Below are 15,354 nucleotides of genomic sequence, written 5' to 3'. Positions count from 1 at the left end.
AGTAACGTTAAGCATGGAACGCTGCCTACAGGCTAAAGAGGTGTGCTATAGGCACAACTCTACCCCCCCCCCAACGTGCTTATGCGGCCCCTGACCTGTGCACGGTGTGGGGGTGCTCGCAAGAAGGAGCCAGTCTTGGTCCTTCACCTGCCACTCCGAGTTGCACTGATGTGGGGGAAATCACACATAGCTAACTGAATCCTAGCCACCCAGGTGGGTGCCCAGTTCTTGGAGGGCAACGCAACCAAGATAGAATGGTAGTTTAGTATCTAATGCAGATGGAAGCCTTGAGTAAGCCAATAGATGGGTGTATATATGGGTGTAACTTAGTGCCCCAATCTCATCAAATACGGGGATGCACCGACATAGCGGCAAAAGAATAAGTGGTCACCACATAGCGCATCACTAGGGCCCAAATCACGACACAAAGTTCCAGGGTGATTTGACCAAGTGGTTTCGGGTGCGCCGCTCGCGAGCAAATTGCGAACTGGCGCTGGGGATAGTCTGCCACAAGCTGGTGCGGCCTGTAGATTGTAGAGATGACCCAACAGGCTTGGATCTATGCGTTTGGGATGGAACCCACTGTTGCCAGCTGAATAAGTATACAGGGTTCCGTAGAACTTCCTTGAGGAGGAAGAGCGCGCGTATGCCAATTTCTAGTTTTGCGTACCTGGTTCTCTAGGTGCATTTCGCCGTGAATAGCTTTAGGTCGGTGGTTGTTTGCCACTCTGCCTTCAGCTGGCACAGCAGTGCGCCTGCCTTGGGTTAACCGGACAGGGTATTTGACCCTTCACGTGATGGGCGATTCTTTCAATGCTTTTCTGCATAGAACTATTCTCAATCCCACCAATAGTTCGCTGTCAGGCCGATTACTTGCTGGCCACCGGTCAGTGTTTCAGACCACCTCTTGGCGCCCAAGTTAAATCTTGGACCAGGCAGGTTGCAATTATGCAATACAACTCCTGTCTGGGCAATCAACCCGATCGGGTTGCATGTGATCACTCAGTTGGTCAGTGCTCCCAAGCCCCCCTGCCCCACCATCCGTGCAGGTCAGTGGGAATTTGAGGGGCCTCCAGAGATGTTCATCTCTTCTTCAGCAGGTGGGACTTGCGGGGTTTGCCGTGCAGACGGTCCATGTGCGGGCGTATGGGGCCGCCTGCCCCTCACTTGATAGTCAAGCAAAGCTTTACGAACATTAGATTATGCGGCCTAGAATTTCAGAAGGCACAACGTGCACAGGGCAGGTTGTAAGCACACTACCCTGTGGGGTGCCAGGCAGAGAGCATGAGCATGGGGCTACCCACAGGCCACGTTGCTTAGCATAACGTTGGCCGAATGGCGACACGGTGCCCGCGGCACATGCCAGGGGTGAGCTTGCTATTCACTGAAGGGAGGCACCTAGGCTAGTCAACACAGAAGGGTGACAGTCCCACCATTTCAGGGAACCAGCGGTAGGGCATTGAGCAACAGATAAAGTATGAGCGGGTGGCCCTCACTCGTGTTGCCCAAACTCTGAGGCCTAACCATAAGGGGGTCGAGTAGCAATAAGCAGGCAAATAGGTGTCATAGGCGGGCCTCGGGCCTCACAGCTGTGTGAAATAACCATCATTTAGAGATAGGTCCAAATGAGAATAGGGCATTTATTAATGCCCGGAGGGCCACTGCGGTTGGTGGTACCCCCCAGCGGAGTCACTGGTCGGTCACTGCAGCGGCAGGAAACTGGGAACCGGGTTTACGGACACATTTACCTCGCTTAGGGGATGCGGCCATGCCAACATATGGTACTGCCGTCCCAACAACTGGGGTGTCAGCGGGCCAAATACAAGGGGACATTATGTCAATACAATATTGGCACGCCCATGGTGCCACTAAACTCTAATTCAACGGAGCAGGTATGTGGCACCTCAATGGATGCTCTGGGCTGGTGGGGGGGCACACCCCTGCCACCCTCCTACCGATGATGGGGGGGGCCAAGTAGGACTTAACCTATCGTCAATGCTTGAACCATACAGACAGCACGCACTGCTTAAACCAGACAGATTCTCGAGGATGGTATGCCTAGGGGGTTTCATCACCGAGGGATCTGTAGGGGCATAATTCCCACGAGGAATAACGGACGGTGGGCAGGGGCAAGAGTCGCCCCTTGCCCATGGTCACGCGCTGTCAGCTAGGAGCACTCCTGTGCACCAGGTTTAGCATCCAGAAGGGTCTGTCCAAAGGTTAAGTAAATCCCTTCTCGCCATAACAGCCAAAGCCGGCAGGCGGGTGGGCTGCTGTCCCAGAGAAGTGCACGCAGGCTCAGGCACACCCGGTGTGGAGGGCGGCTGCCAGGTGAGGCCATCAAATGATCGGGCTTCACGTGCCAGGGTGCCGGCCTCCTTCCGCCCAGAATTGTGAAAAGGTGTAACTTTTCCGCAGAGGAGCGAATAGTTCTGGGCACATCCTCTCAGGCCCAATGGGTCCTTTAATTCAGCTGACCCTATCCGACCAAGGATGAATAGCGTCTAGGGCCTGGGGACATAGATGGGGCCATCTACACCACCAGGAGCTATAACTCACTGGTAGTCTTGTGCCTGTGGTTGTACAGGATCTCACTGGACAAGGGTTTGAGTCCCGCTAGCGCTGTCAAAGTGTCATAAGGTGGCAAAAGTTCCACACTCTTCTTCTGCAGGGATGGTTCCCTTCCAGCTAGACGCAGGAAGCCCTAGACAGGAGAGGTTGCAAGAAAGACTATAGCGGGTTGGTGAGGGGCCCTGGCTGCGACGGTGAGCCGCCTCCAGGGCTGTGGCGGAGTTACAGGGCGATCTGGAAGCAGGCCGGTACAAAGGGTACCTCTGCGCGGCACCATGGGGGTGCCTGAGGCAAAACCGAGGAGCCTCATGGGAGGTTCCCGGAAGCCGTGTCGGCGCCCCGCTAGTCCTGCGGGCGGTTGTGGGCCTGAACAACCGGGGGCTTGCTAAGCGACGCTCCGCCCCCAGAAGGGGGGCGTGAGTAGAAGTTACCAACGGCACGTGATCGTAGAAAGAATCACATGGAGGGCAGCAACGGTGGGCATCGATCCCGCGCTGCCCGGCTCATCAGGCGGGCAGGCGACCCAGTTGGTTGCCTGCCCTTGGATCGCCCGTAAGATAACCCACCCATTACATATTCTGGAATTATGTAATAAACCTGCAGCATTGTTACCCAACACCAACTGTCTTGTGTGTGTCATTTGGGTAACCTACCATGGGGGAGGGGGGACAGCGGGGTGCCCCTGGGGGTACTATGCCGCTGACCGCGGCCCCCGCAGGGGTCCAATCGGCGGTCGGCGCCTTAGTGCCCCCGGGGCACCGGTCACCCCTCCCCACCCCCTCCCACAGGGAGGGGGCGGGGACGACGACCGGAGCCCCCCTCCTCGGGCTGGCCGGAAGTGACGCGCAAGGCGTGTCACTTCCTGGCCCTGGTGTGAGGGGGAGGCTATTTAGCCTTCCCCCACCCTCCTGGCGACCTCTTTGTCGCCCACCTTGCCACATCCCTCCCTACCGCTTACCGGCGTAGGCGTTGGGTGGGGGGGGTTTCTGAGCGTTGTAATGTTTTCTTTTTTCGTTGCAGGCGGAGTTACAGGGCGATCTGGAAGCAGGCCGGTACAAAGGGTACCTCTGCGTGGCACCATAGGGGGTGCCTGAGCCAAAACCGAGGAGCCTCATGGGAGGGTCCCGGAAGCCGTGTCGGCGCCCCGCTAGTCCTGCGGGCGGTTGTGGGCCTGAACAACCGGGGGCTTGCTAAGCGACGCTCCGCCCCCAGAAGGGGGGCGTGAGTAGAAGTTACCAACGGCACGTGATCGTAGAAAGAATCACATGGAGGGCAGCAACGGCGGGCATCGATCCCGCGCTGCCCGGCTCATTAGGCGGGCAGGCGACCCAGTTGGTTGCCTGCCCTTGGATCGCCCGTAAAATAACCCACCCATTACATATTCTGGAATTATGTAATAAACCTGCAGCATTGTTACCCAACACCAACTGTCTTGTGTGTGTCATTTGGGTAACCTACCATGGGGGAGGGGGGACAGCGGGGTGCCCCTGGGGGTACTATGAATAGATGCTTACAGGGTAACATAATCCTTCACCAATAGTGAGGACAGTTTCTTAATGTTGATTGTATCTGCAGGGAACCACAGAGATGGACTACAATTCTCCCTTAAGGGAAAGAGAGCATCGTGGAATTCATCTAATAGCTCACCTCATTACCATCACTGGAGTTTAAAGAGAGTTAGCCCTCTGGGATGTTCCGATCGCTATTCTCTAGTTAATCGACTAGGAGTAAGCCCCAGACTATCCTGGGTAATAGTTGAACTGTGAATCCTGCCCATTTTATGCCTCACCAAGACCAAACGGACATGATGTATGGAGTGAAGTGTGATGTTGTGGAGTCAACCTCTTGTCTAGACTGCTGTGTCCTGTTGTTTAATGCTTTGCTGTCAGCCTCCCTGCCTGCCCCTGGCCTTGCGGTGACCTCTTTGGTTGCTTGCACATTGTCTTCGTGTGCTCCTTGTGTTGTTTGATACAGTGGCATAACAAAACTTGAGGGAGCCCCTGCAAAGTGCACAGATGGGGGACCCCTCCCTGGCCAACCACCTAGCACCTTTGCTGAGGGGGCCCCTTGGAGACGGAGGCCTCACCGCACCGCAGGGGCTGCAGGGGCTTATGTTACGCCACTGGTTTGATATCTGAAGGGTCAGCACTGCCCTATTTCCAGCTTTATCACTAAGTCCATCCAGTGCTTGAAATGGAAAAATAAAGGTGCAGGTACTCTGTAGCAGAGTACCTGCCTGTTTCTGAGAAGTGCCGGTACTCACCAATTAAAGGTATTGCATTTCTCTTGAGAAGTGCCGGTACTCTCCTCCTCAAAATAAAAAAGTGTCGGTACTCCGTACCGGACAGTACCGGCCCATTTAAAGCACTGAGTCCATCCCCAGCATTACCAGCCAACAATAAGAAACTCAAAGCATCAAAAACAACCACTTCCTTTTCATCATCTTGCTAAGAATAAAATGGCAAAATAAATAAAAGAAGAGATCGGGTATTAGCGGCTCATGCCCTAACCCTGCCTCTCAACCGGCTAGATTTATATTGGAATCTCTTATGGGTTTGCTTCATTCCACACCAGAGGTGCAACTAGAGCCTCATTTCGGGGGGGGGCTAAGAAAAAATTTCGGGGGGGGGGGAGGGCTGAATCTTTAAGCAATAGGCAGAGTGGAGCTGCAGGGGCTCCTAGAAGGGGTGAAACAACAGCGAGGCCTCATTAACATGCAAATGGTCTTCTAAAGACCTGCGAAGTGCTGTCTCATCCCGGGCTGCCACACACGACGGAGGGGGGGGGGGGGGGGTTGAAGCCCTTTGAGTCCAATGGGTGTTGCGCGCCCGTTCCACACAGTTGTAACTCATGTTTTCATTTGTTCGCTTCCTCATATCAATTTATTAATATCTTATTCTTTGGATCTTTCATTCATGTTCTCACGTTGTTTAACCACTCTAAATTAAAGGTACCTTGTAATGAAAGAGGTTTCTTCCCCGCTTTGTTAGTGAGTCGAACCCAGTGTTGTACATATTTGCGTATGGCTTTGTCCATGCCGGTCGAACATAGCCTGGTCAGGAGCCCCTTTCAACGGGGGCACGCCTCATTTAGATTTTCTTTCCCACGCACTCGTAGGAACACAAGAAGGTGTCTGCAGCTCAGCTCCTGGAAGGAGGGAGGGTAATAGGAAGATAGGAAAGGGAGTTCCTTAAAGTTATCACTCGACTTGCTTAGTAATGCCAAGAATAAAAGTGCATCAAAACATGTTTTTATCTAAAGGCCTGTGAAGTCTATGTTTATCATTGGCAAAAAAAATAGCAAAAGGTTACGTAATATGGTGCCAGCTATTACAGTAATTTTGAAACATACTTGTGTATTTTCTCAATGTCAAATTTGAATGTACTGTGCCAGTAACTACAGGTGGAAATACAATAAAGTGTATCAAGGAACACCTCAAGAAGGCTCTGACTCTATCTGTAAATCTCAGCAAGTCAGCATTATTGGAGCGGAGGAAATGCATGTTACACCTTTAACCTTTCCCAACCTTTAGCCTTCCAGATAGTTTTCATAAGGGTGACAGAAGTTGGATTGGAACCCATAACTCTTAACAGACTCAGCTAACTAGCAGGAGTAGGACTGTAGTCATATTTTAACATTCTTTAGACAAACTCCTACAACACCACATACAGGCTTTTACAAGCCCAAAACACTCGTAGAAGAACCTTTAGTGCTCCATTACCCCTCTGTACAGCAAGAATAACTTCAAAGAGATTACTTTTTCTGATCTGCTAATCAGGTGGCTCAGAGAGTTAAGCCTTCTGACATCAACATGTATCAACTAATTTCTATACCGGCTAGGACCTCATTGGTGAATTGTGTGCTTGTCTATGTTTGCCCTACAACACAGGTTTGGTATAGTTTACAGTATTGTCCATTAAATGGTGGTGTTGTCAATGGGAATTGCTAATCTAAGTGTACATAATTTAATGAATATAGTGAGTAACTTTGTTCTATGTTTCTTTCAATATTAAACTAAGCATAACTTCTTCCTTAGCTCAGTAAGGAGTATGGCCCAGTGTTCACTGTCTGGATGGGGTCTGCACCAGTTGTGGTACTTTGCGGATATGACACAGTGAAAGATGCACTGGTGAATCATGCAGAAGAGTTCAGCGGACGTCATACTGTAAAAGCGAGTGAAAAAGTGATTGGGAGATACGGTAAGTGTTATGCAAATGTCATAACAGTGTTGGAGGAAGGTATTATGAGAATAATGTGGCTTCTTCTAAAAACATATTCTGATGGGCATGTTTTACCCCTGGTTCCTCACTGTATGAGTGCTACCTACAGGCCTCACACTGATTTGGAAAACCCAATAATGGGTGTACAGTGCTTGCAGTTGAAGCCATATAGCTCCAGTTGTTACTCTGCTTCTGGGTATGACATCAATGGGGTACATTAGGCACCAATAGGTACACTGAAATCAGTTTCATATTTTCTGTGCCTTATTCACCAGGCCTACAGCTCTCTTGTGTAATCTCACTGATGAAAGTCTCATCTTTCAATGGTAACTAGATCAAATGTCTCCTCAAAGAAACACATGCCACAAGCCTTGCAGATGGGGCATCCTGAAGATGTTACTTTTGGTTCCCTATGACAGATATATATTGTATCTGGGGTTGGGACATGATGCTGTGGCTCCTATTCTTGGGCCTCCATGCACTCAAAAGACATCAAAGCTCAGTGACCGAGATATTTTTGTATAACCCTGAAGAGAACTCCCTCCCCAAGAAGTGATTGAATGACCAAGGAACATTTTGCTAAGAGATCTTCCCTCAGAGTACACTACACGTCTTACTATTCCATGGACCATTGAGAATCTGGCCTCATTGCCAATGCTGGACTCTTTCTCAATTCTGGAAGATATGCTAGCACCTAAGAAGCTAAGGATAAAGTTCCCTGGTCCTTCTATCAACCAACAATACATCACGCTCTTCTGGTTTGAGGTGCTGAATCTTTTCCTCTGGGAGTCTCTGGGATACTTTCTCTGGGGTGTTGGAGGGGGGGGGGTGCCCCCCCCCCCCAAAGGTTTATCCATTTATAGATTTGTGGCTCATATTCAAATGCCTTGGCTATGGATGATAATATCACAGCTGGACAGGGGATGGTTGGTCAGATAGTGATTACCTCCTGTCAGAACCTTTGCACTTTTGAACACGTTTTTCTCCCAGCTAAGATGCCTCAAAACTCTAGGGTTGTCTGGAGGCACAACATAAAGAAGAGTGGGCACATGCAGCACTTGCTTTCTCACTACTAGGAGAGGTTTTCGTACAATTGTTCACAATCAATGATATTCTGCATTCATATCCCACCACAATATCAGTATTCTCATACCTCAATATCAATGTCAGTATTCGTATCTCTCAAATACTAGGTTCTATTGTGTTATCCACCTCAAAAGGGCATTCTTTTTCAATGGAATATCCCTCATGCAAAACACAAAGTATGAACTTATGGTTCTAAGCAAGTTTCTCAAGTACGCAAACACAAGTATTCGTTTTTTTTTCTATGACTTGGAAAATACAACACATGTTCATTAAGTCTTGAAATGTTCAAACCTTAATGCCAGGCTCTTCAACAGCTTAGTCTTTCAGGTTTTGCTAATCCTCTAAGAAACAAGCTACACACTAAGTAAATTGGCATGTATCTTTCATCTGGCCTCAGCAACCAATGTTGTTTCCAGAGTGCGTCTCCATGCTTGGGTCTCTTCTGAGGGCAGAGATCCACGTGAAACCTATCAAAATCTTCCCGGATGCACTTGTGCCCAAGGTGACTGAAGGTTCCCACTTCCGCCAACAGTCAAACGAAAAAGTACCTCACTGCCCATTGAATCTCAAAGCAAAGCATCGAGAAGTCCAGTGAGTGGTTAAAATAAATGCAAATGCAAAATAGTGGGTGAGACCTGTCAAGTCTCGCAAGTGCTTTCGACTGAATTGAGAGAAGGGAGAGGAAGTATTGCCAGGAATGTTGGATGTTGAAATGCTTATACAACCAAAAGAGATGTCAGTGCACACTAACGCTTTGAATTTGTCTTTTACTGAAATGTCACTGAACTATTTAAATAAAAAGGCTCTCAAGTGCGCCCTGCCATAGGGTCCATAGACAGACAAATCAAAAGTTTAATTCATGGCTGCAGGCGCAGCGCAAGTCAGTTTTCACATGAGGTGCTGTAGAGACAGCAAAAGTTAGTTTACACTCAGTGTTGCTGCAGAGGGTGTCTGGTGTGCACAGGAACCCTATATCTGCCCTGGCATTGTGTGTTGTTGTGTGCAGAGTTGTGTTTTTGCGTACTTGCGGCGGTGTCCGCGACGGTGCATGAGTCGCTGATACTGTATCAGGTACAGCACCGGGAAGACGTGTAGAGCTGGATCCATTGCGGTCAGGACCGGGCGGAAAGGACCGGGACTCTGGTTTCGCCCTCCGCCGTCTCTGGTTGGGTGGTTTCTCTGCTGCGGTGCGACTGGCTGTTTGGGGCATTCTGATTTCTACAGCGAACTGGACGTAATTCCGCATGGCGGTGGGTCTCCATTGGCTCCCTCCGCCGCGGTAGCGGGCGCTTTTTGATGGCGGTTCGCATCGCACCGCGGCGGACGGGAAATGGGCTATCTTTGGCCATGCTAATATGGCGGGCATGAGGACCGCTGCTGGCGGGCGGAAAATAGCATTTTCTGCCACCGCCAGCACTGTGGTGGTGCCTCCGCCCGCCATCCTAATGGGCCCCTAAATGTCTATGCGAACAATGAAATCAACAATATCCAAAGTGTTTTTTTCTGATTTTTATTTGCTACAAGCACTTTAAAATTCAGAAATTGTTGTTGAACTGTTTAATATCCAAGATAACAGCACAAACTTTAATGACTATTATCTTTTTTTTATTTGTAATATGCACTTTACAATTGGACATTGAGACTGAAATGTGGAAGGCTCATTCGAAAATATTCTGCTATTGTGGGTAGTAATTACTTGAGAATAATCAAAAAAGTGGTTTGAGATTTGCACGTCACCTTAAAAAAGCTGAATTATTGCACATGTCCCTTTAATGGTTTCTTTTGCACTGTCACTTTAAGGATTTGAAACTTGACTGAATGTATAAAAAATAACGCAATGGCAGCTTGTATGGTATTGACAAGGACCGCGGAGGCAGTAGAAACGCGTCACCTATAGCCACAAGTGAAGTCTTTAAAGGGAGCCCAAGCATGCTGAAGCATGTTTTTATGAAATCATTTTTTTTTTTTTAATAAACACAGTTCAGAAATTGCTGCGCACTCTGGCCATAATTATCGATGTGTTTTTTTATTTAAATCATTACAAACACGAGAATACTGACAACCTCGTTTCGACCACCTGGTCTTCGTCAATGTCCGTGATTTCATTCAGAAGACACCCTTTTAACAAATGATTCATCATATTGGATCACAGTGAAACATAAAATCAAAGAGAGTCGTGATTGTTAAACCAAATTCTTAAAGTGAAAAATGTGTCTGCCATTTTCACGAAGTTGGAAAGAACATACAGAAAAGAAATAAGGAAGTGGTGGGGGGCCACTTCCTTACAACGCTTCTCAGACGTGGATAGGAAACCGAGGGGGCTGAGGATTTACACATTCCCCTTGTATGAAAATCCAGATCCTAACCTCCTAAAGGATTGGGCAGACTTCACCAAGGCCTTGACGAGGGGTATGGTAGAGATCCTTGTCTAGTATGCAAAAAATGACAAGGCTAAATTACTTGATGAAATCAACTGCATTGAAGAGAACATAGCGAAGGAAATAGATAAGAACTTGGTCGATACACTAAGATCACGAATGAAAACAAGACTGGTTGCCTATGAAAATGACATTAAGCATCGAAAGCAAAGCAAATTTGCACAGGACCAGCGTGATTATGAGTGCGGCAGAGTTCTAACTTTTTCCAAAAAGTATGACGCACCTCGCAGAGCACTGCAGGAATCAGAAAGCGCAGCCACAACGTCCATGTGTGACACCTCGGAGTCGGAGGCAGAGTTGTTAGAAACAGATACGGCCAGGAGAACAGGTGGTGCCTCCATGACAAAAGATGTAAATTTTACAAAGGAATATCATATAATCAAGGAGTCATGGTGCAAATTCCCACAGAGAATTCGCCCCCCAGAACAAGGAGGAGGAAGACGAGACAAGGAGGGAAAGACAACAATGACAAAGTGACATGACAAAAAGGAGGGGGTTACCCTAATATTGAGAGAAGGGACGGGGTAGCACTGTAAGAAAAACAAAGGGTCCCTATTCAGGTGTCAAAAGTTTGTGGACAAGGTTCTCCATATAAAAGAGCATGCCTCAATCTGGATCATGTGTTAAAGGAACAACAGAGTTCAGTGAAACTATACATTCATTTTTTGTAGTAGATTAAGTCAGTGTGCAGTCAAATATTTTAACAAGAAACCTTGAGGAGATGACTAATATATATAAAAGTATCAGATTTATTTTTATAAAAACATATATTAAAAAAGAGAAAAATACATTCCAATTCTCACGGAATTAAAAACACCTTCTCACCCGAGAAGTTACAGTACAAATATTGTAGACATAATTATACATTCAAATTAATAACTGAAAACTTAAAAGAGTTGACACGGCGTTTCAGTGAAACTTTACTCCTTCACCTTCTTAAAGACAAAAGTTTTCATGGACAAGTCTACATAACAGAAAACATTTTATTGAGCTACAAATGTATGCCTCATTACACACTGACAAACAATATGCCAAAATACTACATTTTAGCACTGATTGAGACAATTATCCACTGAACAGAATTTGAGCTAATCCCCTAATGTAGATTAATAACATCATACATAAGAATTTAAATACTACATGAGATTTTTTTTTTGATAAGCACATTTTTTATTTTGCAAAGAAACATACAGAAATACATGGACAACCGTCCAAACGAACTGGCATCAAGAAGATAGCTCCTATGTTCATCGACATTCAATAGCAAGACCTCCCACCCCCTCACCGAATACATCAAGCGCTCCTGTGCTGCGCACCAGTCCACCCCCCTCCTCCATGTAGCACATTTGGGTGGGTCAGTCCGCTTCCATGCGGCAGCAATATCTCTTTTTGCTACTACCAGAGCAGTAGTTAGGAAGAATTTCTCATTACGGGAACCGTCCAAACCGTCCGTTATCCCTAGCAGGGCCAGTCGGGGATCATGGGGAACCTCCCACCCCAGCGTCTGTTAGTTCAGTCTCAATCTCGCCCCAGTAGGGTCCCAGACCATGTGGAAAAAATCCGCTGGGTCAGCCCCACATCGTGCACATGAAGCATCTGGAGAAAGACCCGCACGGTGGAGGCGTTCCGGGGTCAAATAGGCAGTATGCAAGTAATAAAGCTGGATGAGCCGCAGCCTGGCCGATGAAGTGATCGTCCTGGGTGCCATAAGGGCTTCCCTCCCATCAGCTTCATCTAGTGGCCCCACCCAGGCCTCCCAGCGCAACCTCGTGTCCTCCCAGTCCGTTGGGGTGTTGTTGACCAGGGTCCGGTAAATACGGGAGATACACCCCTCCCCAGAAACCCCATCATCACCTGCGCTTCCGGTGGGCTATGATCAGGGATCCGTGAATCTAAAGGGACATGAGACCGAATCGCGTGGCGCAGCTGGAGATATTTGTAAAACTGTGAAGGGCACAGCGAGAAGCGAGCCCGGAGCTCCTGGAAAGAGCACATGTGACTTCCCCGCCACAGATCGCCTAAACAAGAAATCCCGAGGAGATCCCACGCTCGAAACCCTTCCAAACCCGTGACCTCCCGCAGCCAAGTGCCATGCCAGAGCGGTGTAACACGGCTCAGTTTCCCCGACCACCGGGTATGTCGTAGAGCGTCATGCCAAGCCAAGAAGGGGGCCCGTACAACGTCCGGAAGCGACCGAGGAACCGCCGCCCCGTAGAGCATATTTTGAATAGAGGGGAAGCCCATCAGCTGTACCTCCAGCCTGTAGGCCGGATCGGCCCACCCGCCCGAGAACCAATCATGGACCACCAGGAGCCGAGTCGCAAGGTAATACAAATAAAGGTTGGTCATGCTCAGACCTCCATCGTAGGACGGAATCCGGCAATGGCCCAGGGCCAGAAGGGCCCTACCGCCACCCCAGAGAAACTTGGTCACCATACTATCCAAGTCCCGGAACCAAGGACGAGAGAAAGAGCAGGGCGTGTTCTGCAGCATGTACAGAAACTTGGTAAGGATCATCATCTTGTAGAGAGCAATCCTCCCCAATGGATTCAACGGGAGTGATTGCCACCTCGCCAGGTCTGATCTGGCTTTATTAACCACGGGAGCCACGTTAAGAGCCCAGCAGAGCTCCGGTAGAAGGGTAACCCAGATTCCCACATACTTAAAAGAAAGCCGCCGGAGGGGAATATCGGATTGCCAATCAAAGCAATCTCTGGACGGATGCAGCGGAACCAAGACCGATTTCCTGGGATTGAGACGGAGACCCGACGCCCGACCGAACCGGTGAAGAATCCGACGAACAATAGGACCAGAGACAGCTGGGTCGGAGACGTAAAGGAGGACATCGTCTGCATACAGAGCTATTTTATCTGGAGCCATACCCGGCCAGTCCCACCCACGAAGAGCAGGGTCCGATCGAACCAAAACGGCCAGGGGTTCCATTACCAAAGCAAAGAGGAGGGGCGAGAGCGGGCAACCCTGACGCGTCCCCCGCCCAATGGAGAACGGGCAGGATAGGGCCCCATTCACCAGCACCCTAGCCCGTGGAGCCGCGTACAAGACCCGGACCATGGCGCGAAATTGAGGACTGAACTCCATCCTCTCCAATACTTCTCCAAGGTAGGCCCACCCCACCGAATCAAAGGCCTTTTCAAAGTCGACCAGCAACAAAGCTAGATAAGGAGAGAGGCGCTCTCGATGAGCTATGGCGAGATGCAGGCGCCGCAAGCAGTGCCGAGTCCCTCGGTTCGGCATGAATCCACATTGGTCCGGGTGGACCAGTGAATTGAGGTACGGACGCAACCGTTGCGCCAGGATGGTGGCGTATATCTTGACCTCAGTATTAATAAGAGATATCGGCCGATAGTCTGAGCAGGACTGCGATGGAGGCTGCGTCTTAGGGAGAACGACTATCGTAGCCGTGTCCGTCTCCGATGGGAACGAACCTTTCTCTATCACCTCAGTGGGCGTAGTATTCCTGTGGGAAGCCGTCCGGACCCGGGGTTTTCCCAGGGGCCAAGTGGCTGATGGCATCGTCAATTTCCTGCAACGTAACGGGTGAGTCAAGGGTCTCCCTGGCCTCCCGTCCCAAGCACTTCAGATCCGCTCCACCTGTCCCCAGCAACTCCGTAAGGGGGATCCCTGGCTCCCGAGCACGGTACAGCGTGGAGTAATAATCGGCAAAGGATTGGGCCACCGCCACAGAGGCCGTGTGAGTTTCACCAGTAGGGCCCACAATGGCGGGGATAATCCTGTTTGTCCGGGGGTACGTGGCCAGCCGGTGGAGAAGAGCACCATTCTTATCTCCCCAGCCGTATACCCGCGCCACCGAGGAGCGCCATAACGTTTTCGCCGCTTCCATGGAATGCAAGCGAATCTCATCCCCCAGAAAGGCCAGTCGCCGCGCCCGCCCGGCGTCAGTCAAAGCCTGCGGATCGCGCTCAAGCTCCAGGGCTTGCGCTTCACACTCGGTAAGCTGCTGGAGATGCTTCCGGCGTTGCTGCTGTACAAGGCCCTTAGCCGCTCCCCTAATAGACACCTTTCCAGCCTCCCAAAGGACGGCCGCGGAAGAGACCGATCCCACATTATGGTGGTAGTAATTAGAAATCTCAGCTCCCACCGACTTCCGAAAGTCCTTATCGTGAAGGAACCAAGCGTTCAGGCGCCACACCGTGCGGGCCGAGAAAGGGAGGCGGGCCGAGGGCCAGAAGCAGCGGAGAGTGGTCCGAAAGGCCCCTAGGAAGAATGCGGGCATCTTGTACCCCCACACATTGGGTAGATGGGACAAAGATTAAATCAATCCGGGCGTGCGAATGGTGCGCCGCCGAGGTGTGGGTGTATTGGCGGGCCTGCGGGTGCCAGACCCTCCATACATCACACAGGCCCTGGGCCTCGGCCCAGCTCGATAACTGCTTCGCGCGGGTAGCCCTGGCAAGGGAGACCGGCCCCGTTGCGTCCATGCTAGGTGTATATACAGAGTTGAAATCCCCTTGTTGAAAGTAAGTCTGCAGTGTATGAGAGGACGGGTTGCAAGTGGGACGGCGCCGCATACAGGGATAGAAGGGTGAGGGGCCGCACCTCAAGAGTACCACAAACCGCAGCCGCCGTACCCTGGGAGTCGAAATGCACCTGGGCGGGAACAAAGGGAAAAGTCTGTCTAAGCAGGATAGCCACTCCCCGGGAACCCCTAGCAAAGCCAGAGTGCCACACACTATCGTACCCGTAATGAGCAAGAAAGGGACAGTTATTGCCAACAAGATGGGTCTCCTGCAAGAGAAGGACATCAATCCCCATACGCTGCGCATATTTAAGGACTGCCATGCGCTTGAATTTATCCAGAAGACCGTTGACATTCCATGACAAAATACGCATGGCGGCCCTAGGAATGGTAGCGTCAGCCATAACCCCAAGCCGGAGCATCTAGTGCACGTGGAAGGGGGGTGTCCCCTAAGCGCGATCCCAGCAACGAGACCAGGGGGGACGCAGGTGCAGGGGCTCCCCAGGGGGAGAGACCTCGGGAAAGCAGGTCAGTGGGAAGG

The 15,354-nt window shown here is 50.1% G+C and overlaps 1 protein-coding gene across 5 annotated transcripts in view; it reads left to right on the top strand.

The window, feature by feature from the left end:
* Positions 1 to 15,354, top strand: part of LOC146797969 (cytochrome P450 2B19-like) — a 500,784-nt gene that overhangs the window by 223,717 nt on the left and 261,713 nt on the right. For all 5 annotated transcript variants that reach the window (XM_085625186.1, XM_085625188.1, XM_085625187.1 and 2 more), the window contains one exon: positions 6,608 to 6,770. In XM_085625186.1, the coding sequence (XP_085481312.1) occupies positions 6,608 to 6,770 (163 nt within the window). The remainder of the gene's footprint in view (positions 1 to 6,607; positions 6,771 to 15,354) is intronic.

Source organism: Triturus cristatus, chromosome 9, assembly GCF_964204655.1.
Source record: "Triturus cristatus chromosome 9, aTriCri1.1, whole genome shotgun sequence".
In the NCBI taxonomy this organism is placed as follows: Eukaryota; Metazoa; Chordata; class Amphibia; order Caudata; family Salamandridae; genus Triturus; species Triturus cristatus.
This window is presented reverse-complemented; position numbering and strand designations above follow the sequence as displayed.